We start from the raw sequence: 22,260 nt of genomic DNA on the forward strand, positions 1-22,260 counted from the left end.
TTCGGTCTTAATCCTTAGGTGAAGTTAAGACTGCCAAAATTAAATCTGAGGTCAGAAAAAATCACAAATGCCATGTGTGAGAACTGGGGTCGAATGGAAAGTGTGGGAGACAGGTGACCTGCAAGATACCTTCATGGTAAAAACCTGCTTCAGCTTTGGCCTCCACGGGAGCATACATACATACATACATCCCACACAGGATGCTCCTGACTCCTTGAGAGACTGGAACTCCACACATCCCAGGGTCACCCGGGTCTTCTTACTGGCGATTGTGACCCCTAATTCCTTATTCATTCACTGACTCAATGCCATGACTGTGGCTAAGATGGAAACACATGGTCTGTGTCTATTTCAGGACCTGTTGGTGATGAGGTCATTTGCTTCCACCGTGCATGAAGCCACACTTCTCAAAGGTACCCTGAAGCCCCTCAGATGAAGTTATTGGGGAGGCGCTTACAAGGCCTCTGTGGATCTGGCTGTAAGTGACTAGGGATGACCCACCCCTTCAGCCGCTGGCCCAGAGAGAGTGGAGAAATTTCTCCTAAGGAACTGCACCTGAATGTGAGCATGCTTCAACACAAAAAAGATTTCCTTGGGGTTAAACTATTTTGCACCAGGTTCACCCTGTGTTATGGCTGTATTCTTACTGAATTATAGATCTAAGATCAGCTCCCTAAAGAGACACAAGCACATCCTGGGTCAACTCGACTAAGTGGGGTCCAAAGGGGAACGGAACAAAAAGGGCTCCCCAGCCCTCACACCTATGGGAACTCACATTGTTGGCTTCTCGAACCAGTCTCTGTTCGTTGTACAGAATGTGCCGGATACAGCGAACCAGCTCCATGGGGCAGCGGTCGTACGTGTTCTGAAAGAGGACAACAGCAGACATCACTTTGTTCCACTCTGTGCTATGAGTTAACCTGACTCAGGACAGAGAGCACTCATGACGGAGATGTGGTGACGCTGGAGCCATGGCAGTTGCTGTTCCTCCCATATGGGCAGGAATGAGAAAAAGACATCATGGAAAATGCAATTACAGAGAAAAGGTAAGGCTGTTTTATGTTCCGAATCTTAATGCCTAAAGCACTACAGCGATGTTCTTGGAAATGGGCAAGTTTTTAAAAGGCTGCAGCAGACAAGAGACAGGACACTGAAACTTCCTGTCAGTTATAATCAGAATTGCTATCACAGTGAGGGGAAGATGGGTTGCTTCAAGTTTAAGACTAGCATGAACTACAATGGGAGATCCTGTCTCAAAAACAAGTCACAACCAAACCAAACAAAACCTTAAATAGATATGACAACTAGGTATAATATGTGATCTTGGCAGAGTGGAAAATACCCTAAAGGACACTTCTGAGCCAGCTGACAAAATGGACACAGAGTCAGAATATTAAGTCAAAGTATATGAGAATGGTAAATACACTAAAGCTGCATGGAGACCATGTAAGGGAAGGGTTCATGTTCTTAGAACATACACACTGAAATGCTCAGGGCAGGGGTCATAATGCATGTAATTTACTGTCAACTAAAAATAGTGTGTGTGTGTGTGTGTGTGTGTGAGAGAGAGAGAGAGAGAGGGAGGGAGGGAGGGAGGGAGGGAGGAGGAAAGGGAGGGAGGGAAATGAAGAGACAGGGACGTGAGAGAGAGATGGTTAAAGCAAATGTTGGTAACAGGAGCATCTGAGCTCATCTATGTAGAGGGCTCTTTGTACGACTGCTGAAACTTTCTGTATATTCAAAATTATTTTCAAATGAAAAGTTAAAGGAGGGAGTAAACTCCTGGCTGGGAGTGGCACACACCTGGAACCCACACTGGGGCTGGAGCCGGGACTGATGCAGGAAGATTCCAGTTGGTGGCCAACTTGAGCTAAATAGTGAGGCTTTTTTTTAAAAATAAATAAATAAATAAATAAAGATTTTATTTTCTATTTTATTTATGTGTATCTGTATGTCACATGTTGATGGGTGCATGACCTTCAAAGTCATCAGAAGAGGGTATCTAAGCCCCTGAAGCTGGAGTTACAGGTAACTGAGTCCCCTGATGTGGGTGCTGAGAACTGAACTCAGGTCTTCTGGAATAGCAGTGTGCTGGCTGGTTTTGTGACAACTTGACACTAGTTAGTCATCAAAGAGGAGTGAGCCTCAATTTAGAAAATGCCTCCATAGGCTTGGGTTGTAGGCAAGTTTGTAGGGCATTTTCTTAGTTAGTTATTGATGTGAGAGGGCCCAGCCCATTTTGTGGGTGGGGCCATCCTTGGGCCGGGGGTCCTGGGAACTATAAGAAAGCAGGCTGAGCAGCCATGATGAGCAAGTCAGTAAGCAGCATTCTGCCATGGCCTCTACATCAGCTCCTGCCTCCAGGTTCCCACCTTGTTCGAATCCCTGTCCAGACTTCCTCCAAGGATGAACAGTGATGTGGAAGTGTAAGCCAAAGAAACCCTTTCCTCCCCAAACTGCTTTTGTTCACTGTGTTTCATCACAGCGATAATAACCCTATGACAGGCAGGAAGTGCTCTTAACCACAGAACCAACTCTCCAGCCTCACAGTGAGACTCCTTTCTCAGAAGGTAACGCCATGACCACAAAACCAATCAGAACCGTAAGCAGGGAACACATAATTGTGTGGTGCTGGGTTGGAGATCGGAACATACATGACTATAGAAGATTAAAGGAAGGGAGAAGTCCTCAAAGGGACAGGGCCCAAGTGTTGTCGGCATCTGCACCCACCTGGAGCTGCGTGGCATAGTGCCCCAGCTTGATCTTCAGCAAAAACCCATCTTCCCCCACCTGGTGTTCTGCCTTCTTCTGCAGCTCCTGCACCAGGCCCTCCAGGAGCTGGGTGGCTTTAATGTTCTCCTGTGGATTATCAAGATCTATTGAGTCCCTAGGGGAAAAAAATTACACAATCTGTATACATACATGCACAGGAGCCTGCACATATGCAGTCTCTACATACTACATTTGTTTTCTGGGGCTTCTTTTCCTTCTTCTTTTTTTTTTCTTTTAGGCCAGGGACTCAAAGTGTCCTGCCTCAACCTCCCGAGTTCTGGAACTATAGGCGTGAGCCTGAAACATGGTTTCTTCCTACTATTCAGCTGTGTTAAGAAACAAGCCAGGACACATTAGCTAAGTGTCTACATCGCTCTACTCTAACGACCTTCCTTTAATAAACAAAAACAACAGCTCCCTTTCTGCTTCCCTTCATTCAGGCATTAACCCACTTGCCTCCTAGGAACGAAGAGGAAAGGTTTCTTTCTGCACTCTGAAGGGAATAAGGGGTCTGTTGACTTCTGGTTTATAGTTCCAGCTCCAGGGTGTTAGGAGCACAAGGTCAAGACCGTTCTGTGTGTCCTTTCCAGCCTCAGCTGGTTCCTGGCCCCTAATTACCACCCTTTGTAAGGAACTCTGGAAAGGAGGCATCAAGGCAGAAGGTGCCTACAAGCGTTCACACCCATGAGAAATGTCTGTCATCGCAGCACACGTGGGGCTCGGAAGCAATGCTAGCGTGTCCAACAAAGGTGAGAAGCCAGTCCAGTGCCTCCTGTCAGGCAGGGCTATTTAACTGGTGACAAGGGCTGGGCTCACTTCCTCCTTATCTGTTTTTTTTTTTTTTCCTTTTAAAATTTTTGTCTACAAGTTAGGCAACAATTGCTACTGGGCAATACTCAAGTGACTTAGCACACTGAGAAACCAAACAGCTGTCACGTTGAAATAGTATCTAATTACTGCTGACCAGGTCCAGAGCCAGGGAAGAGGGCCAGTGGCAGCTAAAAGACGGCCACCCGCAAATCCCTGCAGTTAATGAGTGGCTGATGGCAGACAGAGCTGTGCACGGGTGCACAGGAGCCTGAGTCAGTGTCAGCAGAGACCACCCGCCTGGAGAGGCAGTGACAAAAGCCGATTTTAGATGTGTACGCTCTATGTGTTGAATGAGATAGGTAGTAAAGTAAGGTCTAGAAGGACTGAAGGACAGTCTCACATGTCTGTTTGGACTGGGAGCCTAGGGTCCAGTCTCTGAGCAGAATTCAGGAGTCTGGCCCTCAATTTGAACTCAAATGTGACCTATAACCTATGACAAAAGACTTCACGACAGCTTCAATATGCAGAGGTAGAAACTCTTCGTTGATATCTTTCTTTTATTTTTTGTTTTTTTCAAGACAGGGTTCCTCTGTGTAGCCTTGGCTATCCTGGAACCCACTCTGTAGACCAGGCTGGCTGTGAACCCACAGAGATCCACCTGCCTCTGCCTCCCGAGTACTGGGATTAAGCTGTGTGCCACCACCGCCTAGAACATATCTTCATTTTCTTATGAAAAACAAAAACTATCTAAAATCCAGGTTTTCCTTACCAACAACACAAACCTTTCAAAGCCTCCTCAGTAAGAGGACTGCTGGGAGGTGAGCTAGAGGGAAACGGTTTGCCTAGGACTGCGGGACTCTCTGGGCTTGAGGAATTCCCCTGCCTCAGCCTCCTGAGTGGCTGGGATTACAGACATGCACCACTGTACTCAAATAAATGAAAGGTTTGCTTTGTTTTCTTGTGGTGTTGGGTCAGGTCCTGGTGTTTGTTGGACAAATGTTCTACCACTGCCCTACAGCCCATCTCCAGCGTCTAAATGAGATATTAAAGGAACAGAAATTTTCTACTAATGTTTTCTTAAATCCTCCAAATCATTAAAACAGAAAAGAAGAGGAAAAGGAAAAACACTAACCTATTTGTGTTTGCTGTTCTCATATTTAGTCAGGTTTTCCCTCTTAATTACATGAAGCTGAGATTTTTTTTTTTAATTGCCTAGAAAACTGCTTTCCTTCAGCACACTTGTTTCTGAACGGAACCCTGCTAACAAGCTGTTGCAATTACTCTAAGGCAACATCACCAGTGGGTATGGACAACTTTCTCCCAACAGCACCAGGACAGGTCTCTTCTAGGAGCTGTCAAAGAGGAGCACACCCTGGTGAAAGCCCAGCTAGCCTGATGAACATGTCAGACTGACTGACAGCCTGGGGCCAACCAGCAAGCTCCCTGCCCTGCGCGCTGCCAGGCGCAGCTGGCTGCTGGTGTTCAATGTTGTCAGTGAGGGTACTGCAGGGCAGAGGGGCAGCTCGGTGGTAGACGAGCCATCTTGTGTGCGGGAAGCTTTGCCTCAGGACTGCAAAGTAAGATGCCTTGCCGCTGAATGTGTTACACCGAGCTAACAAGTTTAAAACTCAAGTATGCAGTGCATGATTTGAGAAGTAAAGATAAAAATGTGGGCTAAGTCAACACCGAAATGTAATCATTGTTCGTATTTTTTTTAAACTGTGTGTGTGACAATATGCACGCCACAGAATAGTAAGGGGGTCAGGGGACAACTTTCAGGGCTCAGTTTTCTTCTCCAGAGGGTTCTGAGGACGAAATTCAGGACAGCAGGCTTGATGACAAGTTCCTTTACTCACTGAGCCATCTTGCCACATTGCTAGTATTTTAGAATATTTTGTCTGTATATGTACATATAAATTAAAAGCAGGCATAGTGGTACATGCCTTCAATAATCCCAGAATTCGGGAGGAAGAGACAGGTGGATCGCTGTGAGTTCGCATCAGAGCCTGGTCTACATAGTAAGTTCAGGACAGCCAGAGCTACATAGTGAGACCCTGTCTCAGAAAACCAAAAAACAAAGTGCCATGAATGTTTTGATTGTAAGTTAATATATTAAATGTTTGGTTCATGAGACATAAATTTTAGCGTGTGGGAAGCCAGGGTGGGCTGATCTTGAGTCTAAGACTAGTTGGGTCTATATAATGAATGCAGGCTACCCAGAACTACACAGCGAAAACTTACGTTGGGGGAAAAAAGTTGGCCTGGTGCATGTCTTTTGTCCCAGCACTTGGAAGGCAGAGGCAGGTGAGAGTTCCAGGTCGGCCTGGACTACATAATGAGTTCCAAAACAGCCGGGTTTCACAGAAAAACATTATCTCAACGCACCTCCCCCTCAAAAAAAAAAAAAAAAAAAAAAAAAAAGCAAGTTCAGGGGCTGGAGAGATGGCTGTATGGCTGTGTGCTTAAGAGGGCTTCTTGTTTTTCCAGCAGACCTGAGATCAGACCCCGGAACTCACACTGGGGGGCTCACAATCACCTGTAAGCCAGGTTATCTGGGATCTGACGCTGTTTTCTGGCCTCTCCATGTACCTGCCCTCAAGTGTACATATACCCACATATAGACACATGAATATACACAGAATTAAAACACAATCGAGATTAAAATTCAAGAGGTATTTTATCTCCCTAAACCTAAGAGAAGGCTAAACACCTTTCTTTGAGTTACATAAACAGTTTTCAAACCGTTTTTCTGGGAGATGGGTCCAAGGACTGAACCCAGAGTCTCATGCATGCTCGCCACCACTGAGCTACATACGCAGCCCAACACACACAGCTTTTGAACTTTTTAAAAAAAGATAGGGACAGGGTCTCACTCTGCTATTCAGGTTTGCCTGAAACTTGCAATCCCTCTGTCTTAGCCTTCAAGGTGTTAGGATCACGGGGTTACAGGTGTGGACCACTAAGCCAGGGTTACACATATTACAGGTCAGTTATAACATTTTTCTAACCAAAGTTCAGTATCCTTGTGCTTGAAACATGATGTAGAAACGCTGTTCACCTACCAGGCTTGACTTTCAATCCACTGGGATAAATAGTGCCGCACCTCGATGGGGAAATGCTGGCCATACAGGGCCTGCATCTGATGGAGGGCGTCGCCCTGGAGCTGCTGAGCTTGTATCCACATCGCCATGGTTCACCACCTGTTAAACAAAGACCTTGATTTGTTTGTTTCTAGTCCCCGCGCCCCCAAACTTAAAGCCAATGGAGTACATATGTACAGGGTTTAAAAGTGAACGTTCTTTCTCCATTTGGCACACTAAAGGTCAAGCCTTTAAAACTGTCTTCTTTACCACTGTCTGTGACATGCATGGGTGCATACGTGCCAGGGTGAATGTGCAGAGGTCAGAGGACAACTTCACAGAGACGGTTCTCTCCTTGCATCTTTGTGTGGGTTCTGGGGATCAAACCCGGGTTGCCAGGTTGCTCAGCAATTGCCTTTTCCCACTGACCATCGTCTCACCCGCCCAGGACAACATTCTCTAACTGACTTTGAGCTTTATAATGTTTTAAAAATGCAGCCACTCACTCAGCGCGGCCATGGGAAGTCTATGAAACACTGACTTCTGTGGCGCAAAAGACAACACCGTAAAACCAGCTTTAGGCACGGCGGTGCCAACAGCTTTGATATCCTAGTCCCGGTCTTTACTTTTGTTGGAAACTGCCACGGGTGCTAGGGAGAGTTCCCACAGTTATCATGAATGATTAGCAGAGTGATCAGAAACGGGGCTTCCGATTTGGGCTTTATGAGATGGAAGAACAGGCTACCACGTGCAAAGGAGCTGGAAGAGAGGGGGAAATATGGACAGCAGACTGAGGCTGCGTGTTATCTCATTTAGCTCTGCAGCCATGCCCCTCAGAGCAGAGGCTTATCTTGCCAAGTTCCCTAACGTTCACCCTTGTAGTTATTGCTATGGGACTTGTAGAACAATGTTCTGTTAAATTACAGCATGTACAGTTCAACACAAAAACAATATACGTCAACTAAGAGCAGTAAGAATGGACTGTTGTTTTCTACTGGTGAGGAGTGGGCAGGCTTTAGGTGGGGTTTGTCATTACTTCTGCCGTGGAGATTGAAGCTCAGACCTTGACCACGCCAGGTAAGTGCTCCACAGTTGATCTACAGCCAGCCCTCTTTGTACTTTGTTTGGAGACAGTGTCTCACTCCACTGACTAGGCTGACTATGTACTCACTCTGGAGTCGGTGTAGGACTTAAACTTGACAGCTTCCTTTTTTATTTTTGGTTTTATGAGATGGGGTTTCTCTGTGTAACAGCCCTGGCTGTCCTGGATTATAGACCAGGCTGGCCTCGAACTCACAGTTTCCCCTGCCACTAGTCTCAGCAATAGTAAGTTTTTGTTTTAAACTGGTTCTTGTGATGGTGCGTGCTTATAATCCTGGAATTTAGGTGGTGAAGTCAGGAGGATCAAGAGTTCAAGGCCAACTTGGGCTTCCTGAGACTGTTTTAAAGAAACAACACCAAAACCAGAACAAATACCACCAATGAAAACAAGCTTCAGGAACCGGATCTATGAAACTACTAGAATCCTTTTCAGACAGACCTAAGGGCCGGACACACTTGGCAGAGACCTTCTGGGATCCCCAGACTGAAGAAGCTATGTTATATGAAGAAGACATGAGAACCAGATCTTCCTCTAATGCTGCTTTCTGTAATGTGGGACCAGGCACCTTGAATCCCACCTAAAAACAGTTTAGCTACTGGTTTTCACAACTCTCCTCAGGACTGCGTTACAACCATGGTCCAGTGCTCTGGACCTGGGTTTTGTTGACTACCAGAGTGCACACGTGTGCCAGGAAACAAGGATCCCTCTCTGAGATCAGTGGCGGTCTGGTCAAGTAACACTGAGCTATTTATGGGACAAGTCAGTCAGCCAGCAATGAGGAGTGGGGTGGGTGCTGGTTACCTATTTTAGAGTGTGCTGCTATAGAACACATGGTTTAATTTGGGGTTTTCGGGCTTTAGTGTTGGGACAATGGTGAGATTTCCCAAGACAGCAGATTTCAGTGGGTGTGAGTTTACCAGAAGAAAACTGGGACAGAAGAGCAATTCTACTTCCTTGTCAAACATCTGGATGACAGCTGTGTATTTTTTTTTTTAAGGACTGTCTCCCAATTAGAACAATATCAGCTTGTGATTTTGGAAGAAGGACAAAGGGATGGTGGGAAAGGATGCTGGAGATATACGCACACGGAAGCCAAACAGAGGAGTGAAGGGCAGGGTTCAGGCAGCAGTCTTTCTCAGAGAGGAACAAGGACCAGGCTGGAGAAATGGCTAAGTGGCTGAGAGCACTCGTTGCTCTTCCAGAGGACCTGGGTTTGGCTCTCGGCACCCACACGATGACTCACAACCAGCTGTACCTATAGTTCTAAAGTATCTGATGCCCTCTTCTGGCCTCCAAGGGCACTGCACACAAGTAGTGCACAAACATTCAAGCTTAAAGAACACTCATACATATAAATACATCTTTAAAAAAACACAACAAACAAACAAACAAACAAGGACCAGGCCAGGGAGATGGCTCAGCCAGTAAAGTGTTTGTCTTATAGGCATGAGGACCCAAGACTGAATCTGAGAATCCAGGTGAAAATCTGGGCAGGGGTGGTGCACACTTGCAATCTCAGTGCTGGAGAGGGGGAGACAGGAGATACCCAAGGCTCACTGGCCAGTCAGCCTGACCTAACTGTCCAGCTTCAGACCAATGAGAAACGGTCTTATAAAGGGGGCGGGGTGGAGAGATGCGTCAGTGGTTAAGAGTGCTAGCTATTCTTCTAGAGGACCCAGGTTCAATTCCCAGCACCCACATGCCAGCTCACAACTGTCTGTAACTCCACTTCCAGGGGATCCAGACAGTCATGCAGGCCAAATACCAATACACATAAAATAATAAAACAATTTTTAAAAAAAGAGGCTGGTCATGGTATCATGATCACAAGGCAGAGGCAGGAGGATAGGAGGATGTCTGTGAGTTTGAGGCCAGCCTGGTCTATATAGCAAGTTTCAGAGTTTCAGGCCAGCCAGGACTACATAGTAAGACCCTGTCAAAAAAAAAAAAAAAAAAAAGAAAGAAAAGAAAGAAAGAAAGAAAGAAAGAAAGAAAGACAGACTAGCTCCTGAGGTTAACTTCACACACACATATACACACATGCCCATGTGCTCACACACACTTGGACGCACATAGGCATACCCATACACTCACCCCTAGAATGAGGTAGAAGTAGGAACTCACTGTAGCTCCTTAGTGAACATGTGAATGATTCCAACAGATAAAAAAAATCTCGTGTTTGCAAATTCCCATGCTGAACTGCCCCAAGACAAAAGAAGGAAAGTGGTACGAAGGCCCAAGCCCTCTTCCCAATCCACTCAAATCAAACAGCACCATGCTCACTCTCTGCTCCTCTCCGTTTTCCTTCCCGTCACTTACCACTGTCTTGCATGCAGCATACATCTATCTACTAACGAAGGAGAAGGACTTATTTAAAACAGTGCCTGGCATAGAAGTATCATTACTTTTTTTGTTGCTTAAACAAACAGGTACATAAAACAAAGCTGAACATACCAACTATTTTCTTTTTTAAGATATACATTTCTTATTTGTTTAACGTGTGTGGGTGTTTTGCCCTGCATGTATGTCTGTGCATCACATGTGTGCAGTGTCCTAACATGCCAGAAGAAAGTTTCAGGTCCTCTGGAGCTGGAGTTACAGTGGCTGTGAGCCGCCATGTGAGTGCTGGGAACTGAACCCAGGTCTTCTGGAAGGGCGGCCAGTGCTCTCAACAGCCGGGCTATCTCTCCAGGCTTTTTAAAAAGTTATTATGAAACATAACATCAGTATGGAATTCTAAGGTATAGAAAGGAACAGCTCAAATGAGTTCATCAACTACAACTGAATAGCTTGACAGGTCTATGTGGGTGACGGTCTCTCTTTCTCCACGTGTGCCTGTCATTTTTCTGTCTAGCTTTCTTTGTTTTGTCTTTGCCCCACTGAACTCCAACAGAAGTAAACCTCTTTACATGTCTTACTGTCCTGTCCCTAAAGTATATGTATGGTGGCTCAGCAGAAGAGGTGAGCAAGTATTGCTAAATCAGTGGCTCTCAGCCTCTTCAAGGCTGCGACCCTTTAATACAGTTCCCCATGCTGTGGTGACCCCAACCACAAAATTATTTTTGTTCCTATTTCATAACTGAAATTTTGCTACTGTTATGAATCATAATGTAAAATTTGTGTTTTCCGACGTTTTCTGAGGCGACCCCTGGGAAAGGGTCAATTGACCCCTAAGAGAGCCACTGTGCTAAATTAACAAATATGTAAGTATTTCACGTGTCCTGTTAGCCAGTCATATCACATATAACAGGAGTCTATTACAGTTTTAAGAGAAAAACACGGCTCAGTGTGGTTGTATGCACCTGTAATCCCAGCCCTTGGTAAACTGAGGCAGGAGGCTGTGAGTTTAAGGCCATCCAGGACTTACATAAAATACTTTGTCTCTTACAAAATCAAACACCTTTGTATGTTTTTTCAAAGAGTCTCACTATGTAGCCCTTGGTGGTCTGGAACTTAACTCGCAGACCAGCTAACCTTGAATTCACAGAGATCCACCGACCTCTGCCTCCCTAGTGTTGGTATTAAAGGCATGCCCAGCTTCAAAAAGATGCAAAAACAAACCCATAAAGACAGCAGTGCTGCGGAGACGTATGTACAGAACAGCAGAGTTGCACACGAGTAACGCATATTTGGGTTTTACACCGGTGCTTGGTTTTTATTAAGGAACAGAGCGCTGAGCTCTGAGAATTTGTCAGAATATTTTTCCGATTCCAATTCTGAGCGTGCCATGCTAGCTATTATTTTTAATAGCATGCTACTGGAAGGGCAGTGATTGCCTTGTTTTGGTAAACGTAGTATAGTGCCACAACACAAAAGTGCTCTGATGGGGATGGAAAGCGGGGCCCAGAGCACATCTGGCTCACTGCCCGTCAAGGATGTAAAGGATACTTGCCCTGAATGCTCCCAGGGCAAGTAAGTCAATGCTGAGACAGATTTGACAATTAAGATGATCTGGTCATTACACATTGTATGTATGACGTAGTACGTCCTTCTCCAAATATGAAAAGTTTGTGTCAGTTAAAGTGTTAAAAAATTATAAAATAAAAACTACAGTAAACAGTACAGTCATGTTCATTTTACTTTTAAGCTGTGACTTTTATCCACACGGACTATGACAGGCTTACAGATATGATCATATTCCCATTATAGCCTCTGACCCTCTTGCCTCCACTTCCTAAAGGCTAAACGCTCACTGCAGACAAAAACTTCTCCCGCCCCTCTCCGCTGTAAATGTGTAAGTTCTATAGTCTGGTGAGTGCTTTTCCCCATGTCTGTAGAACACTTCCCACCCGTTAGGAAGCGACGTGCGCACAGGTGTAGGCAGGGGCCCGGTCCCCCATACCTACCGTCTAGCCAGGCACCAGCTGCCACCCTACCTGCATGGACACAGCCCACCACTCGCATGCTCTCCTCTGCTTACTGACAGGCGGCTCAGTCTTTGGTGCGTGACATCCTGACAAGGGAAGTGGTTTGTATCTCTGGCAGGTCATCACGGGGCCACTCTAAACACTGGGAAATGGATTCACCGTCGTATTTTTAGGACAGTGTTGACAACCGGCCGAGCTCTTGTACAGCCACACTTGTGGCGTTCACAGCTTTCCAGAGTCTGGACACGGCGCTACTCCCGGTAGACACACCCAGCACCTGTGTGACCCTCAACACCTGGTCCCATCCAAGGGTGGGGAAGGTTAAACACAGGCCAGAGGTGCCTGTTTATAAAAACCTGACCTTGAACTCACAGAGATCCGCTTGTTTCTGCCTCCTGAGTGCTGGGATTAAAGGCCGCCACCACCTCCACCGCCGCCACCACCCGGCAATAAATATTCTTTTATCAGAATTTCTCCCTTTAGCAAATATATATAGATCAGCTCCAGGTAGCCCAGGCTTGCCTCTGCCACCGAACTCACTATGTAGTTTAATGCCAGACCCTGTTCCCCTTCCTGCACACTGGAATTATAGGTGTGTTCTTTTACTCCTGTGCTGGGGATCAAACACAGGGCTTTGTGTCCATGAAACAAGAACTCTACCAACTGAAATACACTCCCAGTTCAAAATTTAGCTTTTACAAAGAAAACCATGACTCTTTGAAGGATCTCAGAACACTAGGCTCGTGTTTGGCTGTAACTACCTGAGACAGAAGGAAGGCTTTCCCGCTGGAAGTTCCTGGTGCAACTTTGCCAACGGATTGAAGAGATCCTGGCTTGAAGAGAGATGAGGGTTTAAAACACATGTAGAGAGACTTGGCTTGCTGAACTAGCTTCTAATGTTTGGAGTATTTTGTAATTGCTGAGTTTTTCTTCTTGTGTGGGACTAGAGCTCAAACCCAGGGCCTCGTGCACACAGTGAGCTCTCGGCCACGAAGCTCCATTACCCTGTGCATCCTATGGTCTCTACTTTCCACACCAGCCCCATCCCGATGGGCCCCACCACCCAGCCAAAACCTCTAAAACGAGATTAATGTTCCCCGAGATGATGCCAAGCTTGGCTACTCACAGTGCTCTAGAAGATCTGCCTCTAATGTCTCTGTGCCTCAGACTTACTGAGTGAGAACACGCGGGTCTTTGGAGGGAGGTTGCAATGAGCATGAACTATTGTGTGTAAATACTTAACACAGCGCCTGAGTATGGCCAGGCCTGGACGGGCCAATGACTCTTCTGCACTTACAGAGCTTCCTTCCCCCCACTTCCATCTTTTAATCCCAACAAACTATTCCAAAGTCAATCCTCTGCCTGATGACCAGCCCTTGCTGTCCTACTGTGTAAACAAAATTCCAGAGGATGAAATTTACTTTCCATTAAAAATAAAGTATTCTTGTTTTTATTTTTACTGCATTTGTGTGTGTGTGTGTGTGTGTGTGTGTGTGTGTGTGTGTGTGTGTGTGTGCACATGCCTCATTATGCCTTTGGAGATCAGAGAATAACTTGTAGGGGTTTGTTCTTTTCTTCTACTATGTGAGTTCTGGGGATCGAACTCAGGTTGTCAGGCTTGGTGGCAATCACCATTATTTACTGAGCCATTTTGCTGGCCCTGATACTTTGATTTCTTAATCAATTTCATTGACACAGGACTTCTACAGACAAGAACCTCTGGAAGGGTTGGGGAGAGAAACTGTGAATCTCGCTCTCCAAAATTGGAGGAGAGCACTGAAGACTGCGGAGGGCAAAGGTGACATAAAAATAGATATTCTTAAGTGCACGCATGCGCGCATGCACACATACACACAAACACACACACACACGATTCCATCCATGAAGGACAAAGGAGACATGAAAAGGCTTATGTGCACATACATGCACACACACACACACACACACTCCATGGAATGTCCGCTGTAGGCAAACTCAAAGAGACAGAAACTAGTAAGGTCGTACTGTTGGGAGTGATGAAATGCATTAGGGTTGGACATTGGTTCTGGTGGTACAACACCTACAAGGCAGTGAATCCTGGGCCTCTTAGAAGGGCAATGGGGCATGTGAGAAGCCTTGCAGGTACGAGTATTGTCATACAAATCTGATGACCTGAGTCTGACCCCTAGGACCCATAGCAGGATGAAGAGCAAATACCCAAAAGCTCTCCTCTGACCTCCACAAGCATGCCATGGCAGACACGTCCACAAACACATCACATCAAACACACACACACACACACACACACATCATCACATCAAATACACACACACACACAAACATTAACATTCACAAAACATCACATCATACATGCACATTTACAAACACATATCAAATACACATACACACAATCACACACAAACAGAAAAGGTGAATTTTATGATATGTATTCTATTTCAATAAGGCTGTTATTGGAAAAGAGGCAAAAATCAGGCATGGTGGCACACACCTCTAATCCCAGCACCAAGATGCAGAGGCAGGCAGATCTTTTTCAGTTAGAGGCCAGCCTGATCTACATAGCAAGCTCTAGGCCAGCCTGGGCTACATAGTAAGACTCTATTAAAAGATAAAATAAAATAAATTAGAGACAGAAGTAGAATAGTTGACGCCACTTGTCTGAGATGTGTCCTGCCACCACGGCCCCACAGTGCCACCACGGCCCCACAGTGCCACCACGGCCCCACAGTGCCACCACGGCCCCACAGTGCCACCACGGCCCCACAGTGCCACCACGGGCCCACAGTGCCTGTGTCCTCAGGACTGTGGTGAGTTGTCATGCTACTTTTTGTTCTTTTCCACATGTTGTCATACTTCAAAATTTAAAGAGAAAGAAGAAAACAGAACGAGAAACCTACTATCGGGAGACTGATTTTGGCAAAGGCTAGGGCCAGTTGGCAGATGAACTAGGTGTACAAACATTGTTTCTGATCTGAAAAGTTCAAGGCAAGAAGCCAGCATTGCAAACTGCTAACCTCCCAGCACCCACTGATAACTGAGGGACCCTTGGAGGAATATAAAGGGCCAGGTCCCTGGTCATGTTGATGACCTCACTGTCAATATCAACATTATTACTGTGTTAAGTGGTGATGAGAGACAGAAATTATTAAATGCAGTGGTAGAGGATTAAGATTGTGTTCATACTGGCCTGACATCAAGCAAATTTAGAGTAAAATGACATCTAAAAGTAGGTCAATACCAGACCCATCTGCCCTTTAAAAAACAAAACAAAAACTAAACGCTGGTTTATAAGCAACCAGAAAGGTAATTCTCTTTTAGAAAAAAAATCATTACGCAGACGGTAAGGGAACAGGAGTAAATGTGTTTGGCCCACAAAGAAACGAGAAACACTTTACCCAGGCAACACAGATAATAACATTCTGGGCAGACAACCAGTCATAAATCTTCACATCGCAGCCCAGTTAGCACATGTCACTTTGGGAAGAAGAGAGGTAGTGCAGGGAAGGGACAGGAAGGGAAAGGAGGAGGGAGCTAGCTACTTGCTAAGGGCAGAAGGTTAGCCCACAATGGCGGGTTCTTCTATCTTTAAACTTCTCACCTAAATACAACGTGTGTTTATATTGCAATGCGCATAACCTCAAGAATAGAGTGGGCTGAGCTGGGGAGATGGCTCAGTTGGTAAAGCCCTTACTATGCTGTCACTAGGGTCTGAGTTCAATCCCCAGGAACCAAGAAAAAAGATGGCACGTGCTTGTAATCCCAGTTCTGGGAAGATGGTTAGGAGGGTCCCTGGTGCTGGCTGGCTAGTCTAGCCCAGTTGGTGAGCTTCTGGTTCACTGAGATTCCCTGTCTCAAAAAGATAGACTGGAAAGCAATTGAGGAAGACACCCAGCATTGACCTCTGACCACTATCCATGTGCACACACAGGGCAGACCCAGACGAGGAGCATCGTCGCTGCTTAGGCCACGGGTGCTGCCAAGTCTCTGAAAACAGGATGTTCGCGCAGTTGCATGCTTCTCACTATTCACAAAATGAAAAAGAGGCTGGAGACACAGCACAACTAGGTAGCGAGCGCTCTGGCCTAGAATTCACAAAACCCTGCAATCAATTCCCCGAACTTCCAAAAACAAAGAGTTACAAAAAAAAAAAAAAGCAAAAAACAAAAAACAAAAAAAAATCAGCAGGCGAATCTGGTGGTTAATGCACTAACAAACACAACTATCAGGCCAAATGGCACTATACATCTGGATATATATATATATATCTGGACAGGTTTGGCACGTTGAGAAGAAAAAAAAACCTAAATTACAAAGAATTTGGAAGAAACAATCAAAAGTGCTTGCCTCTGCTGCACACACACACTGGGACAGCAGGGATGACTGGCGTGGCCCCTGCACAGAGATGACAGAACCCACAGGAAGCACTTCCCAGATGGGAATAGAGTGCAGCACTGGGGGCTGCTCTGCTGGAGAGATGTAGATAGTAACTGCAACTAAACTATACACCTTAAGGAAAAATAATCAAGATCCAGACAAATTCCCCCTAAATCCAAACTGTAAACTCTAAGGAGGGGGGGCGGGGAGCAACAGAGCAGAATTGGTTTTAGAGACATGACAGCCAAGAGCTCATTAAAAGCAGACATAGGGTGGAGAGATGGCCCAGCAGGTAACACGCTTACGGCCAAGCTTGATGACCTGAGTTCAAGTCCCACGACCCACACGGCAGAAGCACCAACTCCAGCAGGTTGTTCTTTGATCTCTGTATGTGAACTCCCTTACACACATACACACGCACACAGACAGACAGACAGACAGACAGATAGATTAGATATATAGATGTAAGGTTTTGTTTGCTTTTTAAGCAGAAACATGGCTTTAAAAGACATTATTGAGACAATTAAGGAAAGTTACATACTGCCTATATATTGGATATTATTGTGTCTTGTGTGGCCTTAAATTGGCTGTACAGCAGAGGATAACCTTGAACTTCTGATTCTCTTACCTCTGCCTCCTGAATGCTGGGGATACAGGCATGGGTCACCACACCTGGTTTATGCATTGGCGAGGACCCAACCTAGTGTCTTGTCATGCTAGGCAGGTGCTTGACTGAGCACATCCACATCCCAGCCTTCGAGTCAGGGGCAAATGTCTTGAGAGTGACGCGGTGTTGAGGTTGTGCTAGAAGGTGCCTTAGTTCTCAGTGGCATGTACTCTAGCCGCTAAGGCTAAGGGGTCATGAAGTCGGTGTCTTAGCCGTCAGAGAGGGAAGCGTGGTGTGGGAGGTGAAAACACAGGCGTGACGACACAGCTGTTGCGGAAACCTGTCTGGAGCTCACTGTTCTGTTTTTTCAACATCCTAGGATTGGAACTTATTTACTTTCAAAATCAGAATTAAGAGCAAAAAAAAAAAATCAAAAGAGAGAAACAAAGCAATAGACTACTAACTGGTGTCTCCTCTGGCACAGGTCCCGAGCGGTACTGAAGGTCTGGACTTTTCAGGCTGTGTGTTGTGGGCAGTAGGATACCAGCATCCTTGCCTATGGATTACTATCTCCAGTCCAAAAACTAACAAGCAACTTGTTATTATAAAAGAATTACCATTATAGAAGAATTACCACTGTACCATTTTCCAGATGACTGCAAGCATTTGCTGGAGCCCATAAATAATGACATCTGCATTACAGAAAATAAGAAACATGTTCCTAATATTTTCTACATTAAAATTCATAGCCTCTCTCTTCCCACTGAGAATTGCAGTACTGTTTCCACTTAGCAAATTTTTTCTTTGAAGAGTGTTTTGTTCTAGGCCAACTCTTGAGGACAACCACTAGTTAAAGAGTACAAGCTATTACGGGAGAAACTGGAAATAACACAGACTGAGGGACTGGGAACGCCGTAGCGCATCAGCCTGATGGAATGACACACGTTCATCTGAACCACGGATAGAGGCAACCATGCTGAAACACAAGCACCATGTCAACACATCTCTGGGGATTGAGACAAGACTGTGGTAAAAGTGCGTGCAGAAGGTATGCTGAAGACCCACTAGAGAACAGTCTCAAGGAATGTACGCCTGTTACACTTAGGCAAGGTGTTCTCATCCTTTTCTGTAGTTATTAAATGGTGTTTAAAACGTGAGACCTTGGGAGTGTGTTCTACCATGACAGAGGCCATAGGTTTGATTCCCATCCCCATATCACAAACTAAATGAATTTTCAAAATATAACATGTAAAATATAAAATTAGTAACAAGAGACAATCACTAATGACCATCCCATGGAAACCAAATTTAAAAGGGTACGCAAAGACGGCCAGGCTGGACAGCACACGCAGTGGTATCAGCCCTTGGAAGTCAGGTGGGGATTGCAAGAACAGCCAGGCTGGACAGCACATGCAGTGGTACCAGCCCTTGGACGTCTGAGGTGGGAATTTCAAGTTCAAGTCCAGCCTGAATTGCACAGTGGGTCCCTATGACAAACAAAGACACACACACAGACACAGGGAGGGGGCTAGAGAAAGGGGCTCCGTGGTTAGAAGGGCCTGCTGTGAAATAGTGAGACCGGAGCTCAGATCTCAGTACCCATGCAACAAACTTGACAAAAGCACATATAACTATGTACATACACACATATGCATACACACATGTTAATTAATTAGCTTTTTGCTAATTGTTTGTTTGGGTTTTTGTTTTTGGTTTTTGGTTTTTTGAGACAGCGTTTTTCTTTGTAACAGCCCTGGCTGTCCTGGAACTCACTTTATAGACCAAGCTGGACTCGAATTCACAGAGATCCGCCTGCCCCTGCCGCTTGATGCTGGGATTAGAGGCATGCGCCACCACACCCGGCTCTTAATGAATTAGTTTTTTTAAAGACATAGGAAGAGAACATTTCCTGACATGTGAGTGTCCAGGTTATGGCACTGTCTTACAAACGAGACAGCCTTGATTTAAGTAGGACATGAAACAGCAGAACTCTAGTCGTAGAATATTTCTCTAGAGGAATGCAATACTATCACTTTCAGATACTTAGCAACTTAATATGTTTTCAAGCAGTGGGTCAAGACTATTAATGGCTAAGATTAATGTGGAACTGACGTCTATTTATATATACCGTCGGCTCCCTTTTCACCTTTGCATAACCAAAAAACTTACAGCAACTGTAGCCAGAACAAAAGCCACAGAGAACCATGCACAACTGTACCAAAATTCCTTCTATCACGTGAATCCCACACCTGCCCACAGCTGCCCATATGATGGCCCTGGATAGGCAGAGCAACAACTCGAGGCCCCTGGAAAACTGCTGGGATGAGATGAGGTGCAAGAAAACCTCAGCTGTTAGTGCCTCCCCAGAAGCTGACAGAACTGGGAGAAACTGGCCTGCTGGGCTGTCATCGACTTGGTTTGCACCAGGAACCTATACATAGCCCAGCCTGGACTGAAACAAACCTTCTGCCTCAGCCTCCTAAGTGTCAGTATTGCAAGAGTGCACCCCACTTCAATGTTAACCTCACTCAATTATTTCGGCCCCAACAGTCCATCTAGGAAACAGACTGAGAAGACATTGGAAAAGCGCACCTACCTACTGAGCCAAATGCAGGTTCAGGTTGCTGTGTTGCACACATTTACATGAATTATCATCCATTTTTATTCTGGGTCACAGACATGACATTTGAATTAGAGCTTCTTGCTTAGAAAATTAAAATGTTTTCCTGCCAGAAAACAAATGGTTACAGAAAAAAGTGGTTATCCAGGTAGAAGAATCAGTGCCGCTCTCAGGACACGGAATGATGAGCCGAGCTGAAATTGTAAGCTGTCCACTTTCACTACCTCACTAGCGTTGGGACTCTGCCACCGAACGGAATCACTTTTGCTACAACCACTTTTCTGGAAACAGATCTTCTCTCACTATGCGGAGACTAACACATCTAAACATAGCTCAGCACCGTGAACAAGGGCAGTGCAGGGGCCCCTGCTCCTAACGGCTTGTGCCTTCGGCAGCCGGGCTGGAGGGAGAACTCCGTCTACGCTCGTTCACTGTTCACCGGGTGCGATGGTACAGGAAGAAGCAAAGAGCAGCGATTTCCTTCCAAAAGGTCAGCTGCTTCAGACAGACCAAACAGAAAGCTGTAAGTTCTCGCCAACTTCCCCTTGAAGCTAGTACGCAATCACATTTGTTTCCAGTAAAGCTCCCAAGAAAAACAAGCAACCGGAGACCCAGAATCTCTGCCACTGAAGGGTCTCGGCTGCCTACGTCAAAGGCAGGAAGAACATGAGGCCCCATGCTTTCTAAACAGCAAGGGAACCGTTAAGAACCGCCAGCTTCAAAGTGAGATCATACTTGGGAGGAGGTGGGGGAAGGTCAGGAACCATCTTAGATTTTAATTGTTTGTTTATTTTGTATGTTATATGTGTGGCACATGTGTGCCATGGCATATGTGTGGCAGTCAGAGGGCAGAGTCTGTTCTCTCCATCCACCATTTGGGTCCTGGCAGTCAGACTTGGATCCTCAGGCTCGGTGGCAAATGCCTTTACCCACTGAGTCATCATGGTGGCCTCCTCATTCCCATATTTTACATGAATATTCCAGAAGTCTCTATCTAAAAATATGATAGTAATCTGGTGATAAGAGTTACAGTGACATTTAAGCTCTCTAACTGATTAACAAAAATAAAATGTCAAGGCTGGGCGGTTGTGGCACACGTCTTTAATCCCAGCACTTGGGAGGCAGAGGCAGGTGGCTCCCAATGAGTTCGAGGCCAGCCTGGTCTACAAAGTGAGTTCTAGGACATTCAGGGCTACACAGAGAAACCCTGTCTCGAAAAACAAAGCAAAACAAAACCAACAATAACGACAACAACAAAAATAAAATGTCAGTCTTTTCTCTTCTCAAACTAAAGTCAAAACAGTGATGGGACTGGAGAGATGGCTCAGTGGATAACAGCACTGGTCTCCCTTCCAGATGACCTGGTTTCAATTCCCAGCACCCAGCTCATAACAGCCTGTAACTCCAGTTCCAGGAGGTCTGACACCCTCCTACAGACACAGATGCAGGCAAACACCAATGTACGTAAAATAAAAATAATAAACCATTTAAAAATTCAAATGAAACAAACAAAAATCCAGCCATCCCTATGTCCAGCATGCGCTCAATGCTAAAAGCCCAGAGGCCACAGAGAAGGACACACCGCTTCTGAGAGCAGACAAGGAGAAAAGACCAGGAGACTAATGAGCAAGAGAAGTTTAAAATCTTCTTCACATTGTAATTCCAAATGCTTAAAATGACACTGAAGATTTTAGAGCCCCCCGCACTGCATTATATTCTGGCACAGACTTCTGTACAGAACAAGAGCGCCAGACTTCAGGAGATCTGCACTCAGTCCTCTCCAGGCTGCGACACGACCTCCTTTCAAGTACGAGAGGAGAAGGAAGAAAATGAAGGTTTTAAAGGTTTGCTCAGGCAGATCAGTTCCTGCCCTGAACTATCTACATATGTCTTCCGAGAAAATGTGATGGTCTAGACTGGGGTGATAGCTCAGTTGGTAAAGAACTTGGCTAGACCTGAGTTCAAATTCCTAGAACCCACAGTCGTGAATGTTTCTAATTCTTGCAATGGCAAGATGGCAGACACAGGGTTGCTGGCCAGATAATATAGCCTACTTTGATTTCAGGCCAGTGAGAGACCCTGACAAACAGGGAAGGTGTCTGAGGAACGACACATGAAACTGTCTTCTGACTTCCACACACATAAACACACACACAGGAAAAGAGAAAAGCCGTGACGAGTCCCTCTGACAGGCTCACAGCATACCATCGGCTCCGTGTGGTTTCTAACTACTCTCTTTCAGGTTGTGGTGGCAACAGAGACAGCAGCCTCTTCGTGGGAGGCGCTCTTCTACAGAAGCCTGGCTTTGATGATCCAGCGAGCTTAACCCCAGCCTCAGAACACCGGGCAGGAGATGAAGACAACTGAGGGCTCCTGGGGTGAAAAAACTTGTTACATAGGCTAAATTAAGCTACATGCTGGAAACTATTTCATGTTGACACAGAGTAAGCTACTGAATTTCCTCTCCTCTGTCTGCTTCACAGCGGGAGCTGGTGGGCAGCGGAGAAGGGGATCCAGGAGCAACAGTGGTC

The 22,260-nt window shown here is 45.7% G+C and overlaps 1 protein-coding gene across 3 annotated transcripts in view; it reads right to left on the reverse strand.

Annotated features, from left to right (window-relative positions):
• Positions 1 to 22,260, reverse strand: part of Stat5b (signal transducer and activator of transcription 5B) — a 69,515-nt gene that overhangs the window by 21,953 nt on the left and 25,302 nt on the right. The window contains exons 1-4 of one of the 3 annotated variants that reach the window (XM_057774020.1): positions 19,706 to 20,164; positions 6,645 to 6,782; positions 2,731 to 2,887; positions 776 to 865 (exon numbers count right to left, since the gene is read on the reverse strand). In XM_057774020.1, coding sequence (XP_057630003.1) covers positions 776 to 865; positions 2,731 to 2,887; positions 6,645 to 6,772 — 375 coding nt within the window. In that variant the 5' untranslated portion in view covers positions 6,773 to 6,782; positions 19,706 to 20,164. Of the gene's footprint in view, positions 1 to 775; positions 866 to 2,730; positions 2,888 to 6,644; positions 6,783 to 19,705; positions 20,165 to 22,260 lie in introns of those variants that run through there. The other 2 variants (XM_057774019.1, XM_057774021.1) reach the window with 2 other exon arrangements.

This window comes from Chionomys nivalis, chromosome 7, assembly GCF_950005125.1.
Source record: "Chionomys nivalis chromosome 7, mChiNiv1.1, whole genome shotgun sequence".
NCBI lineage: Eukaryota > Metazoa > Chordata > Mammalia > Rodentia > Cricetidae > Chionomys > Chionomys nivalis.